This window comes from Sinocyclocheilus rhinocerous, unplaced genomic scaffold (assembly GCF_001515625.1).
Source record: "Sinocyclocheilus rhinocerous isolate Xijiao unplaced genomic scaffold, SAMN03320098_v1.1 scaffold904, whole genome shotgun sequence".
NCBI lineage: Eukaryota > Metazoa > Chordata > Actinopteri > Cypriniformes > Cyprinidae > Sinocyclocheilus > Sinocyclocheilus rhinocerous.
In genome coordinates, this window is record NW_015658509.1 from 16,249 (window position 1) to 35,671 (window position 19,423).

Below are 19,423 nucleotides of genomic sequence, written 5' to 3' on the forward strand. Positions count from 1 at the left end.
TATAATTTTTAATATGTATTTTAATTGTTATTAATTATCTAATATTTGTTAATGACTTGGTGATGAAATCAATTATATATTAGCAAATTCCATATGTATGTTGTATAATATGCTTTTAAAATACTTTTCTTTTGTAAAATGATTCAATATCAGGTCAATTTGTGGTTTAGATAATCAGATTAACTAATTCTCAGGAGTATACTGTGTTCCTAAAATGACTGACATTTATTCATTCCTCTCCAAAACCAAATTCATCGAACAATCACACTGAAGACAAATGATGAGGAAATTACAGTTCTGCATCCAGTTTTGCATTTTTCAAGGTTGATATGAATTTGGCGTCACTTCAGCTCTGGAAATCAAAGGAGTCAGTCATTTATATGAACAGGCCGATGAACTGTCTGGGCATGCTTACAGTTTCTTGGAGAAGTGATTATCAAGTCACTGTAACAATAGTCATAACTGTCTCATTGAAGTTCTGGTCTGATTGAACCTCTTGTTTTAAGACCAGCATCCTGAGGAACACCTTCACTTTTATGTGACTAAATCTTGCCCAACAACAATATTTCTGACAATAAATAACAGATCGAGAACGGCAGTGAAAAGCAGTGCCCAAAAATTCAGTCCAGAAATGTATTTGAGGACATAAACAGCCCATATTCTTTTTAACTTCTACTGTACAGTTTTAACAACTACTGATATGAAACAGGTCCTGTCCCAAATGCAGCTCTGGGTAACAAACCACTAAAGGCGACGTTTGTGAGGACCCTTCTGAATCATAAAATCACAAATGGGACGTCCAACAGTTTCGTCAACTTCATGGAAGGACATCAAGTGCACTTTTTAGTGTTACTTCAAATCCTAAACATATATTTTACAAAACTGTACATTCAGATGCTATTATATTAATGAAATAAAAGGCCACTTAAGTGACTTAAAGAGAGACACTTTCATGACTGCTTCTAAATAAACTTTTAAAAAGTGCACTTTGTGATGTCAAATTAAAACTTTAATTATTTTGATGTGTTGACTAACATGCCAATGCACATGTAAAGTACTTGATTATAATTTTAACTTTAGTGTGTTATTTGATATCACATTAAAAGTTAATATATTTATATTACTAAAAACTTCATTACAAATGTGTAATTACAAATATATACAAGTTTCAAAAGAAATGACATTAAAACACGTTATATGTAAACTTTCATGACTATGTTTATTAACACACTTAAGTACACTTTTTGTAATGATATCAAGTTAAAAGTGTTATTTTAAAATACATTTTTAAATCATTATGTTTTAATAATCTTTTGTCATCCTTTAAAGAAAATACACTTATTTTGATGTTGATTAACAGACTAAAGCACATTTCTTAATTATATTGTACGTATAGTGTTATTTGATATTACATTTAAAGTTAATATATTTTAAATGTACTAAATTGCAATTTCATTACTACAAATGTGTAATTACAAATGTATTTAAGTAAATGACATACAAGTTTCAACTGAAAGGACATTAAAGTATATTTTACATGACCATAAATGTTTGTCAGTACATTCAGCAGTAACTTTAACTATATATTTTAAAAACAATAAACGTAATTATGAAATTACATATAAAGATGTACCGACGTCCTACTTAAGTGGGTCACAAATGCATTTAGTATAAATTTCAACTATAATACATTTTCCTTTAATTGTAAGTAACATGCATTGAAAAGCATAGAAAGCATTACATTTGGTTCACACTTAAGTATACTATTTTAATACTAAAGTGTACTTCATTTTCACTAGTCCCTCTGGTGGCTTACCTTGTCTAGTTGGAAGTGGTCGGGTTGTAGCCGGTACAGGAGGAGGTCTGACTGGTGCTACCGGCTGTCTGTTAACCGAGGGCCGGCTGGTTTGTGTCCGTACAACAGCTGTAAACAATTACACTGAAACAAACACATCTACACAAGTGGGTTTTAATAAATACATTAATAAGAATCGCGGGTGGCTCACGTGTGTTCACTCTGGCCGGCTGGCTGGTTGCGGTGGCCGCGCTCCCAGGACGGACGCTGGAATGCTGCTGAGGTCTGGCATTTGTGGTTTGAGAGCCACCACTTGTTGACATGTTTGGTTTTGGTTGAGTTATAATGATTACCGAACCGGTCTGTGAACCCGTGTCAGCTTGCTGTGGTCTTGTAGGACTGTGCTGGACTCGGATGGTCTGCGTGTTGGTCGGCGAATATGGCACTTGTTGGATTCGGGTTGACTGTGAGATTACAGAGTGAGTCCTGGAGCTTTCGGGTTGGGATACTGTGTCCTTGGTGGATGTGTGGCCATTTTCGGAGACCAGGGGCGGCCCGCCGGTGTCAAGCATCTTGGCTAGCCTCTGGTTAAACTTGACAGCCGAAGCGGAATAATGGTAGCCCGGTCCAGCAGGACAGATCTCTTTGAAGGCAGCTGTGGACACAAAGTTAGATGCTGAGTCACAGTTTTTGTTACTTAATCAAGCCAGAAACTTTAAATTCAACCGGTACAACAGTACAATCTCAACTTGTGTTTTTTAAACAAAGACAGACAAACTACACAGCAAATTATATGTACTTTACATGTGCTTTAAAATGTTAGTCAACACATCAAAGTTAAGTTAAACATGACAAAATATTATTAAAACATAATGATTTAAAGTGTACTTTAGAGTAAAAGTTTTAATTTGACATCAAATCAAAGTGCACTTTTTTTAAAGTCTACTTAAGTGTGTTAAGAAACAGTCATGAAAGTGTCTCTCTTTAAAAACAAAACAAAAATAATTTTAAGATTCGCAGTACACTACAAATGCACATTTTATACAATTAAGCACACTTCTTTTTCATAAGGGGCATTTATAATTGTTATTTACATTTGCATACTTTAAAGCCATTTCTATTTAAACTTATACAAGTCATGCATTTAAATATATTTGTAATTACTAATTACACATAGGTAATGATTAAGTTATATAAGTATATTTGAACTATATTAATGTGTGCACGACAAACGATTATTAAACATGATCATTTTAAATGTACTTTAAAATAAATCAGATAATTTGACATTATTACAAAACGCAATTTTTAAAAGTCTACTTAAGTGTGTTAAGAAACAGTCATGAAAGCGTCTCTCTTTAAGTCACTTAAGTGGCCTTTTATTTCATTAATATTATATTATCTGCAAGTACAGTTTTTAGAATAAACTTTTAAGATTTGAAGTACACTACAAGTGCACATTCAATACAGTTAAGCACACTACTTGTTCACAGGGTTGTAACAGCTTTCAAAAAAATAAATAAAAAAATACATAATTCACTGAAATGGACACAGTTGAAAAACACATATAACCCTAACCATGTACAGTAAAAGTCCAGTAGAGTCACATTTTTTTTGTTTCTTAATCGAGCCAGAAACATTGAGGGTCAACTGGGACAATGCTAGAAACTTGTGGTATTTGAACAAATGACACAGTATATTCCAACTGCTTTGATATTCCTCCAGACATTTTCAGAGAAATAGTGTTGCTGGTTTGGGTGGGACAGAGCAGTTGAGGAACAGTTGGACTCTTTGTGTAAAAACCAAATCATGTTGTTTCAATATTCTGTACTAACACATTGTAATGTTCTCAGTGCTGTCATCCAGCCTTCTTACTCACTGCCCAAACTTCTGCATTAAAGATGTTCATTCCAATGCAGTTGTTTGAAAGGAAAAGAGCATTCTTTGAATGTCTGAAAGGTCTCTTACCTGAGCCGAAGTATGGGCATAACTCACACCTCTTGCCCCAGGCTTTGCCCACTCGACTGCAGCAGCAGATCTGTTTGGTGATGTTCTTCAGGATGGGCAGAGAACAGGAGCCCTGGTTCAGGATACGGAAACACTGGTCCTTCTCCTCCGAGATCACCTTCTGCGCTATGAGGGGGGAAACAATACAAAACAACATTACGTAGAGATACAGGTTGGGATGTGAATCTCAACATGCAACAGATCATGCAAATTTCAATATATATTTTTTTCTTTAGTTTTCAAAAATGATTAAATCACAATGATTTATAATGTACTTCACAGTAAAACTTTAATTAGACATTTTACACTTTTTAAAATTGTACTTAAGTGTGTTAAGAAATTCATAAAAGCATATCTCTTTAAGTGTACTTAAGTGTGTTAAGAAAGTCATAATTCTGTCATCATTCACTGTCCCTCATGTCATTTGAAACCTTTATGACTTTCTTTCTTTTGTGGAACACAAAAGCAGGAGTTTAGAGGAATGATCAGGCTGCTCTTTTCATACAATAAAAGCGTACAGTGACCATAAAGGTATTAATAAAATCAGTCTATATTAATCATACTCTAAATCTCAAGTCTGAAGCCATACCCTTATAGAAAAGAAGTACATTTTAGCATACTTTTAAAGAGAACTTATGACAGAAATAATGCTTTAAAAGAATAAACCTAAGTGTGAACTGAATGTAATGTTTAAATACACTTAATTGCATGTTATTTACAATAAGTTTTAAGAGAAAATTATATTAAATGTAATTGTGTGTGCACATTTACATTTAATATTATTTTAATGTAATTGTAAATGTTGCATTTCTAAAAATATATAATAAAAATCATATAACTTAAGATATGTTATTTTAAAATATTGTTTTTTTTATTTTAATTTTTAAATTAAGAAATTTCAATATATATTTTTTTCTTTAGTTTTCAAAAATGATTAAATCACAATGATTTATAATGTACTTCACAGTAAAACTTTAATTAGACATTTTACACTTTTTAAAATTGTACTTAAGTGTGTTAAGAAATTCATAAAAGCATATCTCTTTAAGTGTACTTAAGTGTGTTAAGAAAGTCATAAAAGCATATCTCTTTAAGTGTACTTAAGTGGCTATTTTTTCATTATTAAATGTATATTTTCTGCAAATACAGTTTTTTTTTATATATACTTTTAATTTGAAGTACACAACAAGTGCACATTCAATATAATTAAGCACACTTCTTTTTCCACAGAGGTCGTTATAGCTTTGTTTGAATAACAGATAAATAAAAAATAAAACAGTAAATGTGCAGAAAGAATGATTTTTAGTGAAAAATGTCTTACATTTTGGCCTGCTCATTACACACAGCTATTGTATGGCTTAGAATAGAGTGCACACATTTTAATGGTGTTTTTTTTGTCCTTTTTGGAGTTTGGCAGTGTGACTCACTGTCTGTTTTCATTGTGTGTAAAAGAGCAGCTTGGACATTCTGCAAAACATCTCTTTTTGTGTTCCACAGAAGAAAGTCATTGGAACGATGTGAGCAAATTATTTTTTGTGAACTATTCCTTTAAGTTGATTGCTTTCGTTATGGGTGTTCCTTGTGCAAATCTATCTTAAAAAACAACCCACAAGTAATACATATTTCTGCTACTCATTACACATTGACATCATTCTTTACACTTTTCACGCTTTGATTGGTTTAGCAGCACAAACAAAGTTTAAAGTAGAGCCAGGCATACAATAATCAGCCACAGAGCCACTGGAAATGACATACCGATCAGCTCAAATTACTGCAGGAATATGCACATAATCACACATATACAGGACCAGACACAGCAAGCGTACGTACACTTACCTGACTGACAAACATGAACATGCTCAGAGTCACATGAAGGCTTGACAAGATTCAGACAAGAAGAAAATCTGATTAAAATAGTCACAGAATTTCCCAGATGCAAAAACTCAGGCAGAAAGAGGCAGCTCCCAAATGACGGGAAAACACCAGAAAATAAGGAACGATCAGTCAGGATAGGCCTCGATGTAAGGATGCATATGCATAGAGTCAGGTCAAAGGGCAAAGTATAGCTCCGCCCAACAGGCATCTCTCAAGCAGAGCCAAGTAATGCCTGCTGGAATAGGCAGAAGCACAGCACCACACAGCCAAAACCTTCACTCATTTGTGTTCACTTTATGGTATGGATTTGAAAGTATCCGAGGTACTGTATTGGCGTGCATTAAAGGAATAATTCACCAAAAAATGAACATTTGCTGAAAATGTTTTCACCCTCAGGCCATCCAAGATGTAGATGAGTTTGTTTCTTCATGGGAACAGATGTGGAGAAATGTAGCATTGCATCACTTGCTCTCCAGTGGATGCTCTGCAGTGAATGGGTGCCGTCAGAATGAGAGTTCAAACAGCTGATAAAAACATCACAATAATCCACAAGTAATCCACACCAGTCCAGTCCATCAGTTAACATCCTGAAAAGCCAAAAGCTGCGTGTTTGTAAGAAATAAATGAATCATCAAGACGTTTTTTAACTTTAAACCATTGCTTCCGGCTAAAATACGACTCCATAATCCATAATAGCACTTCCTCCAGTTAAAAAGTCCATGTCCTGTTGTCTCTCACATAAAAATCCACCCACATATTTGTTTAGAACATTTTTTGGGACTGTTTTGGCATGTAAACAGTGCTTGATCTGTGCACATTTCTCTCCTGATTAAGACCAGACCACTTTTTCACTGGAGGAAGCATTATTCTGAATTATGGACATGCATTTGGGCCAGAAACAATGGTTTAAAGTTAAAAACATCTTAATGATGGATTTGTTTCTTACAAACATGCAGCTTTTGGCTTCTCAAGACATTAACTGATGGACTGGAGTGCTGTGGATTACTTGTGGATTATTGTGATGTTTTTATCAGCTGTTTGGACTCTCATTCTGACGGCACCCATTCACTGCAGAGGACCCATTGGAGTGCAAATGATGGAATGCTACATGTCTCCAAATCTGATGAAGAAACAAACTCATCTACATCTTGGATGGCCTGAGGACATTTTCAGCAAATTTCAATTTTTGTGATAACTGATTCTTTAAGTCTGTGTATGACTGAAGGCTGTAGCTGTGTTGCATTGCTGTCCTGCCATATTCCCGCCGGTGCTCTCTTCTCAGGTGAAGCCGTGGTGTCCGACAGCTCCATACTTACAGATGCAGATCCCATGAGAGGCGTCCAATAAGTAGCCCTCTTTGCAGACACAACTGTAGCTCCCTCGGGTGTTAACACAGTTCCCATTTTCACAGAAACCCGGTTGCAAACACTCGTTAATATCTACACCAGAGGAGGAAACATGACTGTCATAACCTGACGTGTTGGTGTGTGAAAACCCTTGTGAAAAATAAATGTGCTTGTAGCGTACTGCAAATCTTAAAAGTACATTTAAAAAAAGCTGTACTTGCAGATAATATAATATTAATGAAATAAAAGGCCCCTTTAGTGGCTTAAAGAGAGACACTTTCATGACTTTGTTTCTTAACACACTTAAATACACTTTTAAAAAGTGCACATTGTAATAATGTCAAATTAAATTTTTTTTAAGTAGATTTCAAATTATTTTAATAATCTTTTGTGGTACTTATTTTGATGTGTTGACTAACATACTAAAGCACATGTAAAGTACTTTATTATTATTTTAATTGTAGTGTGTTATTTGATATTACATGTAAATATATATTCAAATGTACTAAATTGCAAATGTATATATATAAATATATTTAAATACATGACATGCAAGTTTCAATAGAAATTACACTAAAGTATATTTTAGTTTATCATAAACGCTTGTCAGCACATTTAGCAGTAACTTTAACCATATTTCAAAGACAATATAAGTAATTATGAAATTACATATACAAATGTAAGATGTACTGTTAAGTCCTACTTAAGTGGGTCAAAAACACTCTTAAGTTCAATTAATTGCTTTTAATATAAATATAAACTACAATGCATCTTCATTTGATTGTAAATTACACAGAGTCCAAAAACAATACATTAATTTTGCACTTAAATAAATTCTATTGAAGTATATTCTTTCCGTAATAAGTGCTCTTTATAAAATTATGCTGAAGTGCACTTCTTTATCACAAGGGTTTGTCTGTCAGTCCATGTTATTCATTGAACAGCTGCTCTTATTTGATCAGTATCTGGTTGATGCGGGGATAAGTGAGATGTATTTCGAGTAAAGAAGCACCAAACGTCCAGACAAACAGGCAGACCGGACAGGCCACGTATGGTAGGTTGCTGACATGTAAAAGTGCATCTTAGTTTCATTAAAATATCTTTCCTGAAAGTTACAGTATGTTTTTATAGTACAATGATGATCAAGAAAAATGTGATTCCTCATGATACACTCTTAAAAATAAAGCTTTCAAAAGGACCATAGAAGAACCATTTTTGGTTCCTCAATGAACATTTCAGTGATGAGTCCTTAAAAGAACTTAGTTTCATAGTGTGAAGAAGGTTTTAATAATCTAAAGAACCCTTTTCCGCTATAAAGAACCTTTTGTCCAATGGAAAGGTTGCATGGATGTTAAAGGTTCTCCGTCAATGCCAATAGAGGACTTTTATTTTGAAGAGTGTATATGCATGTTTACGGTGAAAAACATACAAACTTTTCAGTACTTACATAAGGATACCTTGTACTGTAGTGTGCATTGTTATTACCTTAAATGTAGCAAATACAGGAGCCATTAGTGTTACGTAATGAAACAATGAATCTGTGGTTTGAAGAAGCAGGAGAGGAAATGTAGTGAAGCAGAACAGAGAGAGAGATATGTTACAGATCTGGAGTTGTCATTATTTGACTCTGTGACCACCTCCAGCTGTCTTAATAAATTGATTTTACAGTGTGTTTATCAAACCATCTGGTCTGCCGTTACGGTCAGAATGAAGATTAGAAAACAAAGCCGTAGATTCTCCTCCGGGGAAGGTGGTCTCTGGATTTCACACATATTGACAAATCGAGAAAGATTCATTCTGTCATAATTACTACCATGTGAAAAAATTGGGAGTTAACAGCTATGCAAGACATTTGTTTTTTTTCTCTCTCTCTCTTTAAATTAAGCTGGACATGCTTCTCAGTATGCATTTCAAAAGCAAATCCGAAGCATACCTGATATACATGAAGTGATTTAAATAACTCCTTTTTAGTTAAAAATAATAAATAATATTTATAATAATAAATAATATAAATAAATATATTTATACATTTTTAAATATAATTTTTTATTATAATAGATTAATAAAATTAAAATTATGCTTTTTAACATTTATATTATAATTTCTTATATACATAATTTTCTATAGATTATAATTTTTTGGACCACCATATGGTAGTCCAAAAAATATAAAACATGCATTATGAAAGTAAATATGGTCAACTTCTATTTACAGTTTGGGATTTGGATCTGCAATGGATAAAATAGTCTTGTCTCACTTTTTTTTTTCTCTAGACAGAAATATGGCACATTATGGAAATAAAATGGGTTGTAAATGCAGACCCTTTTCTCAATGAGGATTGTGCTTTGTTAGTCACTTTGAGTAAAACGATCAATTAAATGTCTATTTATCACATCAGGTCCACAGCAATAAAGCAGCATGGACTACACAGTGCGTGAGACTGAGAAGAGCATCTGCTTCAGTTCCAGTGTTTTAAACAAAACTAGACAAACCATCTTAAGTGATGAATGTATTTGGTCGACCCCTGGATGAAGGAAGGAAGAATGAAGTGTTTGTTTGCATGTTCCTAAAATGTGTTTTGGCCCGCGAGAGATCACTGTGAACGCTAGGATCAATCTAGCACAGGAGGAAAGGGGCGAGGACTCTTACCCACACACTGCGTCCCGTTGACCCTCTCAAAGCCTTTCGGGCAGCTTCCCTGTCCATTAACAGTGTTTCCTGTTGAGATAAGAGCACATTGATCTCTAGCAGGATATACGAACACATCTGTCAAACTGCAGCTATAGTTTAATAATGCATGCAAAAGGAAAATCATACTGAGATAGAGGAAAAACATGCAAACAATTAACAAGTGATTCATCAGCAAGACTGGAGGCTGAGATAAATACAATAATACAAAACATCTGAAACACTATTTCATTATGCCACATTCTGGCTTTGTTCTTTCATGTGAGAGTATGTAGCCTATGCATGCATATACAGATAGATATAACTTAATGTACATCGCTTTACGGTCCACCATTAAATATAGAGTGATTTGATTATTTGTAAGGCAAAAAAAAAAAAAAAAAGATTATTAAAATAATGATTTAAAATGTGCTTTAAAGGAACACTCCACTATTTTTGAAAATAGGCTCATTTTCCAACTCCCCTAGAGTTAAACAGTTGAGTTTTACCGTTTTCGAATCCATTCAGTCGATCTCTGGGTCTGGCGGTAGCTGCGTAATGTCATTGCGCCTGCTGCACTCATGGTACGGCAGCAAAGTTCCTTGATTATTACGCCGGAATGAGAGTATAGTTCCTAGCCATATCGGCTTAGAAAATCGCAACTTTTCATTTTCCGTCCGTCTTAGTACACGATGTAAGGACAGAAGAGTCAAGTTTTAAATAGGAAAAATATAGAAACTCTTTGGTAATTTTTGAGCGAGATGCTAACGGTCTAATCAGATTCAATGATCTATGCTAAGCTACAGCTAAAAGTGCTACCACCAGACCCGGAGATCGGCTGAATGGATTCGAAAACGGTAAAACTCAACTGTTTAACTCTAGGGGAGTTGGAAAATTAGCCTATTTTCAAAAATAGTGGCGTGTTCCTTTAAAAAAAAAAATTATATATATATATATATATTAAAACAAAATGTAAGGTTGTAAGTTAATTAAAATGCAATTAAATGTCATTAAAACTTTCGACATTTGACTAGGAGAGTTGGAAAATGAGCCTATTTTCAAAAAGAGTGGAGTGTTCCAAGAAACAGTCATGAAAGTGTCTCTTTAAAACACTTAAGTGGCCTTTTTTAATTAATATTATTATCTGCAAGTGCAGTTTTTAAAATATACTTTTAAGATTTGAAGTACTCTACAAGTGCATATTCAATACAGAGTTCTGGCATGAAACTCTAGATGGCGCAGTCCAATAGGTCTAACTCAATCTGACCTAATGACATCATTATCACATGGCACAGCTGATTGGTTCTCTCCTGTATCGGTAGCCAATGAGCTCGCTGCTCAACATTCAAATATATGACTAGTGTTTGCAGTAGCAGTTGCAGCTTGCTTCAGAAACCCTCCACCTTCCCCAGCTCCACCTGTATAGATCTGCTACAAGGTGATTCATGTACGCTATATGGGGGTTATTTCATGTATGTTATATTTGCAACAGCAATATTTCTTACATGCTCACAGCAGCATGTTGTGGATGTATTGGCAGTAGCAAGTCTCGGTACTTTCTCTGCCGCAGCAGCAGCGTAGCAGATCTATTCCGCCAAGACCAAACACATTAACATTGTCATGTACATTACCATGCCAATCCCTCCGAGAGTTGTCATGACAGAAACACAATTAAGCACATTTCTTTTTCACAAGGGACGGCATGTTCCTTTTTTTTTCTTTCGCAACAAAGTCTTCCAGCAGTTCAGGCATACTTTCCAGAATGCTTCACAGAAAGGAAAAATAACTATTTGTCCCTGTGAGGTTAAATATGTGTGGCTCTGGGAGAGCCAGAGATCCCGAAGCGTGTAACAGATGGCTCTATTGTTCCAGTTATTTTTCAGCATTGGGTAAAATTATTATATAACCGTGTGCTTAACATTATCAACCACTCAGGGTCGACAAAGAAGTTATGAAAATATATCCTGAGCAAATGTTCTCTGCACTAAGACCAAAAGCAAAAAAGTTAGTCAGAAACATTGTAGCGGTTATGATGTTTTAGCTACAACTGAAACCATAAAAAAACATTTTCTTTACTTGAACTAACCGCTTATTAATATTAGTATGCACATCACTAGCACATTGGCTGTTTATTAGTATGTATAAAGCACATATTGATGCTTTATTCTGCATGACCATATTTTAGATCCCTTAATCTGAACCCATACTTAACAACTACCTTAATAATTATTCATAAGGAGCAAATTAGCAGTTTATTGAGGCAAAAGTCATAGTTAATAGTTAATAGTGAGAATTGGTCCCCAAACTAAAGTGTGACCCATAAAGGTTGACCAAAATAAAACATAAAAAACTTAAATGTATTTTATTTCAGCTATTTGCCTAGGCAACATTTCTATTTCTCATTTTGTTTCATTTAACTTTAAGTACTAAAATAACTACAACTAAATCAACTAAAACTGATAAATATAAATCAATAAAAACCATATAGACATATAAACAAAATGACAAAAACAGAAAATTACTAAAACTTTAACTAAGATTAAAGTGTAAAAACATAAAAATACTATCTAGGCATATATATATATATATATATATATATAATAGTATATCAATGATACTAAAATGACACTAAAAAAACACTGATCAATAGTACAGTTGCATAAATGCTTGTTCTCTCTCCAAAACTCTCTTAAATGTGAATAATTTTTTCTAAAGCTACAATATCATCATATTTATTGTGTTTACTTAATTACCCAACAGCTATTAGAAAAATATGTCAGGTCTGCGAAAGACGTCACATTTTTATCAGGGCAAGTTGGTGTAATTATATAATAATAATAATAATTATTATTATTATTAATATTATGTAATTTCTGTTCCATTAATTGTTATGTGTTTCACAATTATATGAATGTATATGTTAAATTTTTGTTATATATGCTCATTTTTCCATACTATAGGCTCCCATTGTGACAACTTACCCCAACTGCATGTTTTGATCTGTATTAATATCTCAAAAATAATCATGGATTATGTCATTCTATGTCACTATATTTAATAAATGACAGTGGTGCTGAAGTCAGTTTCTATTAAAGCCATGAAAGCAAAGGTTGCAGCATTCATCATGTGGATGAGGAATGTAAATACGCTGTAATGTTTAGCCAGACGGCTGATGGCGACACCTTGACTGATGCAATAATAAGATAGTAGCAGGACTTAAATATGCCGTCTGCCAAAGAACTCGCAAAAGCTATATTTATCTCCTGAAGTCATGCAGCGACGGCTGTATTTTCTGTTTTACAAGACAGACATGTGTTTTTCCAGCCAGCTGAACTGATATCGGTGAGTTTATGAGTTAAGAAGGAACAAACCCGGTGTTTTGTGGCCTCTTCGTGCTCTTAAGTACAAACTGTGCTGCTATAATCGCTCAGATGATTTATAGGCATGAACTTTCAGACTCTCACCTAAGACGGCAGGACAGAGCGTGCATTCGTTGATGCCCCAGGCCTTCCCAACACCCCTGCAGCACATCTCCTGACTCCTCAGACCAGGTAACGGAGAACTGCACTGCAGGACAAAGCAGAAAACACACAATCCTTCACTTATTCATTCACTCAAACGACTGAGTTGGGCATGGAGTGATGTGTTAAACAGACAGTCACTAATACTCCAATGACTGCTAGATGACATGTAGTTGCAAACAGTGTTGGGGGTAACACATTACAAGTAATCAGATTACTTTTTTCCCAAGTAATTAGTAAAGTAATGCATTACTTTTAAAGGGGTCATATGATGCGATTTCAAGTTTTCCTTTCTTTTTGGAGTGTTACAAGCTGTTCATGAATAGATAAGATCCCTAAAGTTGCAAAGACTAAAGTCTCAAACCCAAAGAGATATTCTATTTAAAAGTTAAGACTTGTCCTCCTAAAATGCCTAGTTTAAACACGCCCCCACATGTCTATGTCACTGTGTGGGAAGATTTGCATAACACCGCCCAAATGTTCACGCAAAGAAAGAAGGCGTAAGAAGGTTTTATAGTTTTTTGTCTCGTCGCTCCGGGACACGGCATCAACAGTATGGTGAGGATAAACACATTTCATTACACCAAATACACAAAATAATGTTCTTTTTAGCAACATCATATGACCCCTTTAAATTTACAGTACAAGAAAATATCAGAGTTTCTTTTTCAAATAAGTAAGCCAGTTACTTTATTTCCCATGTATTGGCTGACAGCTCTCCTGTCCTCATGTTGAGAGGAATCAGGAGTGAGTGCAGAGGCGTTGTGTGCGCTGCTGTGTGAACATGATGATACTGTAGATCTAGACTAAATGTCAGCATGCATTTACTCATCTGACGTGCACAAAAACAGATTCAGTAGTCCTCAAAATGAACAGTGAAATGCAAACTCAGAATATGACGCAAACCTGCAGTAATTAAATATGTTAACACAAATATCCGTTATGTATTTAATCCTATTTTATTAACCAGTATCTTTGCTGTTGACCTTCAATGATCCAGTACGACAAAATTAATAAGCAAAAATTACTTTAGATAAACATGACATTTGTGTTTCTTCTTTTTTAATTGCTGAAGAGTGTTGAACTTTCTTCTCATGCGTCTTATTCTTCATGCAGTCTAGAATGGCAGTAACGCTGAAAGGTTTGTTTGAGCTGCGCCCTCTACTGGACAGAAGTGAATTTACATTTCCTTCAGCCTGATGCTTATTCATGTGTGAAAGGGCTTTTACTTTTGCCAAAAATATAACTTTTTCATATTTAAAACAAACAAGCAAGCACAGCCCATAGCTGATGGTAAATAAATTTAAACTATAATACATTTTCATTTAATTGTAAATAGCATGCAATTAAGTGTCGGAAAACATTGCATGCAGTTCAAACTTATGGAAATAATACTTAAAAAAAATATACTTAAGTACTCTTTTTAAAAATATGCTAAAGTGTACTTCTTTTTCACAAGGGATGTATTACTTTTATGTTACGCTTTTATTTCTTTTTTTTTTTCGTTTTTGGAGCTTGACAGCTTCTGGTCTCCAACCCCTTTTGTTGTTTTGGAAAAGAAAAGCCTTGTCATTATGCTGAATTACTGCTTTTGTGTTCCATATAAAAAAGTAATGCATGTTTCCAGCAACATACAGCTGAACAAATGATGAATTTTAATTAGTGTAAGACAAATCTCTATCACCCCAAGTTGCTCCAGGGGAACTGTCCTCTAATAAGAGTACTTTGGATAAACAATCAGCTAAACAATCTTGAATAAACACAGTATTGGTGATGGAAGTGGTTTTCACAACACTGTCTAACCTACATTTGAAGTTCAGCATGCTCACATGACAGAGCCACAATAAACAAGTCATACTCAATTTATCCAGCATAGACCAGACTAGCTTGGGTCCTGTTCCTACTAGAACCAAACCAGATGCTCTACTGCTAAAGCGAACGAGGAATGAAAACAGAAGAGCTTTAATCTAACCTGTCCATTGCGCACGTCTCTGAAGCAGTATTTGAAGCCGGACGTCTCGGTGTAGACTGAATCGCCGCGTATGGTCTGGGCTTGAACCCTCGGCGGCGGCGCCTCGGCTCTCTCTCCCGGCAGCTGGTGAGGACGGGCCCCCGAGAGCCCCGCGGACCAGGTCACGGTTTCCGAGTGCTCATGGACGGTGGAGCCGTAACCCACCTTCAGCACCTGGTGGATCTTCACACTGGCCTCTGGAGGGTGCCGGACTCGTACCTTCACCATGGGGGACACTGACGGACAGAGAGACCGGATCAGACACAGAAACACACTGAAATCAGGGCGGCTTCTTTAACTATCGAAGTCTTTGATCCTGTTGAATTCAGAACATAAACTCTCTAACTAGTTTAATTTATGCACTAACAATTTATAGAAATGCATAGTTCTGTCATGACAACTCTCTGAGGGATTGGCATGGTAATGTACATGACAATGTTAATGTATTTGGTCTTGGCGGAATAGATCTGCTACGCTGCTGCTGCGGCAGAGAAAGTACCGAGACATGCTACAGCCAATACATCCACAACATGCTGCTGTGAGCATGTAAGAAATACTGCTGCTGCACATATAAAGAGAACCAGTCAGCTGTGCCACGTGATAATGATGTCATTAGGTCAGATTGAGTTAGACCTATCGGACTGCGCCATCTAGAGTTTCATGCCAGAACTCTGTATTTAGTTTTAGCATTTTTTCCCTGAAAATAATGAAAAGTCCCACCACAGTGTCATTTCCACCGTGTCAAATGTAATTTGATGTTAAATTATTTAAATGATGTATTGTGTTCATTAGCGAAATGACAACTCAAGGACAATTTAGGACATTTTATAGAGATGGAAAAGACTGATTTTGGAATAAAATTGCAGACTTTGCAAAAAAATAAAAACAATAAATGATTCAACAGATTATTTATTTGTTCATTATAAATTTTTTTATTTTATTTTTATTATACTTTTTTATTTTATAAATTATAGTTCATTGATTCATTCATTGATTCATGTATTTTATTTTATGTTATTTTATTTTATTTAAAGCCTGTTCAGCAGCGGGTGTAGATCCACACACGCAAGGCATTTGAAAAGCACATATAAATGAATAATAATGAAGGCATAATAAAAATATGACTGCCCACTGCTCCGGGGGTGTGTGTGTGTTCACTACTCACTGCTGTGTGTGCGCACTTGGATGGGTTAAATCATCACATGTCTCGTCACTTTCACTTTTAACTTTTCTATATCCGGCCTCTCCGGCATCACAGGCCATGTACTGAACCCTAGTCCTGGAAATTACTCTAAATCACACTCAAATACTCAGGACAGAGCAAAAGAAGTTTACTGTTTCTCAAATAAACAGACTGATGCTCCAGAAATAACAGAGAGAGAAAGAAAAGGTGTAGAGAGCATCCAAGTTAGGATCTGTGCAAACCGAAGACTCATTCTCCTGAAGCGTGTTCGAGCTGTGAGTCACCATCACCTCCTGCCTCTTACAGATTAAACTTGGCAAAACGCTTGTCCAATTTTCCTCCGAGAGAAACCCCTCCTCACCAAACAGGCGCTAAATACAATGCCGATGCTTTCCAGTCTTCTGTGTTTTATAAAAGATGATTTGAAGTCTAAAGACGATATGGAAACGGCTCTGTGATAATAAAGGCCTAGAAAAGACAGGCACAACATGGGCCTTATTTGTTTTGGATGAACATCCCTGCAACCCCATCTGGGAACATCAGGTTCAGTTTGGGATTCAGATTGTTACATAACAGTGCAGACCAGTGTTTAGTGCTCGTAAACCCAATTCAAGTCACCGCTTGCACAATAAGAGTGTTTTTAGTTTAAAAGCTGTAGGGTTTACTGGCACCTTGCACCAAAAATCTGACACAAAGTACAGCGTCAAAATAGCATAGTATAGTATTTTAAACTACCTTTACTTCTTATGATGCCCATTATGATTTGGTTGTAAGTTTGCAATGCTGTTTGTGAATGTTCACCAATTAATGCTTTCACCAAATAAGGACTAAAAAGGTCTTAAATCCGAGCATATAAAGTCTTAAATTAACAAAAGACATGGGATTAAATGTAGCATGCATTGGGAAAAAAACAAATATCTCCCTCAGTATTTTTGTTTTCCAATACAAATATCTAAATATCCGTAAATTGAGATACATTTACTTGAGATGGAAATTATTAAACATTTGAAGTCAAAATTAAGTTTTATTTTTAGCTTATGCTTAAAACAAGAACAAGTATGGGGAATGAAAATGTGTTTTCCTTTGAATGAAGTAGATTTTTCTGAGCTCATTGGCAGATATTTGTTCTTGTTTTAACTGTAATCTCATTTTCATTTTGATCAGTTTCTCATAAAAACTAAAATTCTCATTTTGCTTCTGAATGTATCCTGGTTTAAGAATCTTTAGACATTTGCCCTGGAAAACAAGACAAAATTACGGAGGAAGAACTTTTTTTTGCAGTGTGTTCAGAAGGTAGAGTAAAGGTACAGTTTTTTTTTTTTTTATAAAGTTGGAAGATGTATTTTCAAACTTTACATTTAGAGATTGTACATATTGTACATCCCTGACAGAATGAACACATATTATTATGGGTATTAAGTTTTGTGGTGTTGCTTATTGCAGAATGAAACGGCAAAGAGCTACAGGAATGAGTTTCGTTTAGATGATCTACCTGAAAGAAAGTAGATGAAGAACTACTGAAGACCTGTTGTGCTCATGAGTGACACAGGTTCATTTCTGGCATTGACGTGTCCTCACGTGTCACTCTCCATTACCTCTGTCCAACAAAGAGGCCAAACGCCAACAAATATATATTAAAATGCCATCAGGTCTTAGTAAAGCCCAGAGCACCTTTCAGAGTAAAAACTGTGGACATGGTGGTTTCCCTGATGTCATTCTGCCTCAACAAACCCACACACGACGCACATGATCTATTCAAGCACCACACGCTCACATATTCCAGGTGTAACTGACATCTGCATGATACATCAGGCGCATTTCTGCCTTAATTCCTCACAGGACTCTGAAAAAGAAAAGGCTGATGCTGCCATTTATGGATCGCATCCAAACTGAGAGCTGCAGCCAAATGAAAACAGAAAATAAATGTCGCCAGTCTGTGACACAGTCATTTTTTACCATCACAACAGTCTGGATCCGTATGTGTCCATGAGTTACGCAACAGATTACAGTGCCAAAACACATATTACTGTAAAAGTTTTGATGAAACATGGTGTGCTTGTTAAAATAGGGTCCATTCTTCTAATTTTGCATAAATTGTTAACATATGCTGTACCCTTGTGAAAAAAAAGCACACTTTTAAAAACCGTGCTATTACGGAAATAATATACTTTAAACATATATACTTTGATACAGTTCAAGTGCAAACTGAATGTAATGTTTTTGGACATTTAATTGCATGTTAATTGCAATTAAATAAAATCAACTCTAGTTTAATTTTATACATTTATAAATTAGTTGAAATTAAGACTAAGTTTTTGACCCACTTAAGTAGTATTTAAGTGTATTTTATATGTACTTTATTGCATTCTATCGTCTAATGTAAGTGTATGTCATGTATTTTGAACATATTTTGAATTACACATTTGTAATGATGAAGTTGCAATTTAGTGCATTTAAATACATTAAATAATATATTACTTAAATCTAATATTGAAACACACACTACAGTTAAAATGTTAATGAAGTGCTTTAGTATGTAAGTCAACACATAAAAATAAGTGTACTTCTTTAAAACATGACAAAAATGTTGAAATGTCTTTTTACATCAGGTAGAACTTAAAAAATTGTATTTAAAAAAAAATATTTCTCTCAAACTGACATGACTGAACATCTGGTCTCCATTGTGTGACAACATGCCCCTTCATAAATCAACGTGTGTTAACTGAACTGTGCTTTTTGTGAAAGAACCGTGAGAAACATTTACTGAAAAACACAGATCCTCTCACCATTGGTGTTGATCTGCTCCGGCGTCTGCAGAGGCAGTATGTACTCAGATGTCATCGGCTGATTGGATGAATCGCCAGCACTCGTCGCCGGTCTCTCGATGTGATTGGTGGAGACGGGGATGTGGCAGAACTTCCCAGTGAAGTTGGGCGGGCAGAGACATTGATCCTTCTGTACGCACACTCCTCCGTTCTTACACAACATCGGACACACGACTGACGGGAGAAAGAACAG

General features: G+C 35.2%; 1 protein-coding gene across 3 annotated transcripts in view; it reads right to left on the bottom strand.

Moving 5' to 3' along the window:
- The window catches only part of LOC107722286 (latent-transforming growth factor beta-binding protein 4-like), a 44,707-nt gene that overhangs the window by 16,153 nt on the left and 9,131 nt on the right, over positions 1 to 19,423 (bottom strand). For 2 of the 3 annotated variants that reach the window (XM_016530578.1, XM_016530576.1), the window contains exons 2-9: positions 19,192 to 19,404; positions 15,184 to 15,458; positions 13,155 to 13,257; positions 9,673 to 9,741; positions 6,994 to 7,116; positions 3,764 to 3,928; positions 2,007 to 2,450; positions 1,817 to 1,924 (exon numbers count right to left, since the gene is read on the bottom strand). In XM_016530578.1, coding sequence (XP_016386064.1) covers positions 1,817 to 1,924; positions 2,007 to 2,450; positions 3,764 to 3,928; positions 6,994 to 7,116; positions 9,673 to 9,741; positions 13,155 to 13,257; positions 15,184 to 15,458; positions 19,192 to 19,404 — 1,500 coding nt within the window. The remainder of the gene's footprint in view (positions 1 to 1,816; positions 1,925 to 2,006; positions 2,451 to 3,763; positions 3,929 to 6,993; positions 7,117 to 9,672; positions 9,742 to 13,154; positions 13,258 to 15,183; positions 15,459 to 19,191; positions 19,405 to 19,423) is intronic. The other variant, XM_016530577.1, reaches the window with a different exon arrangement.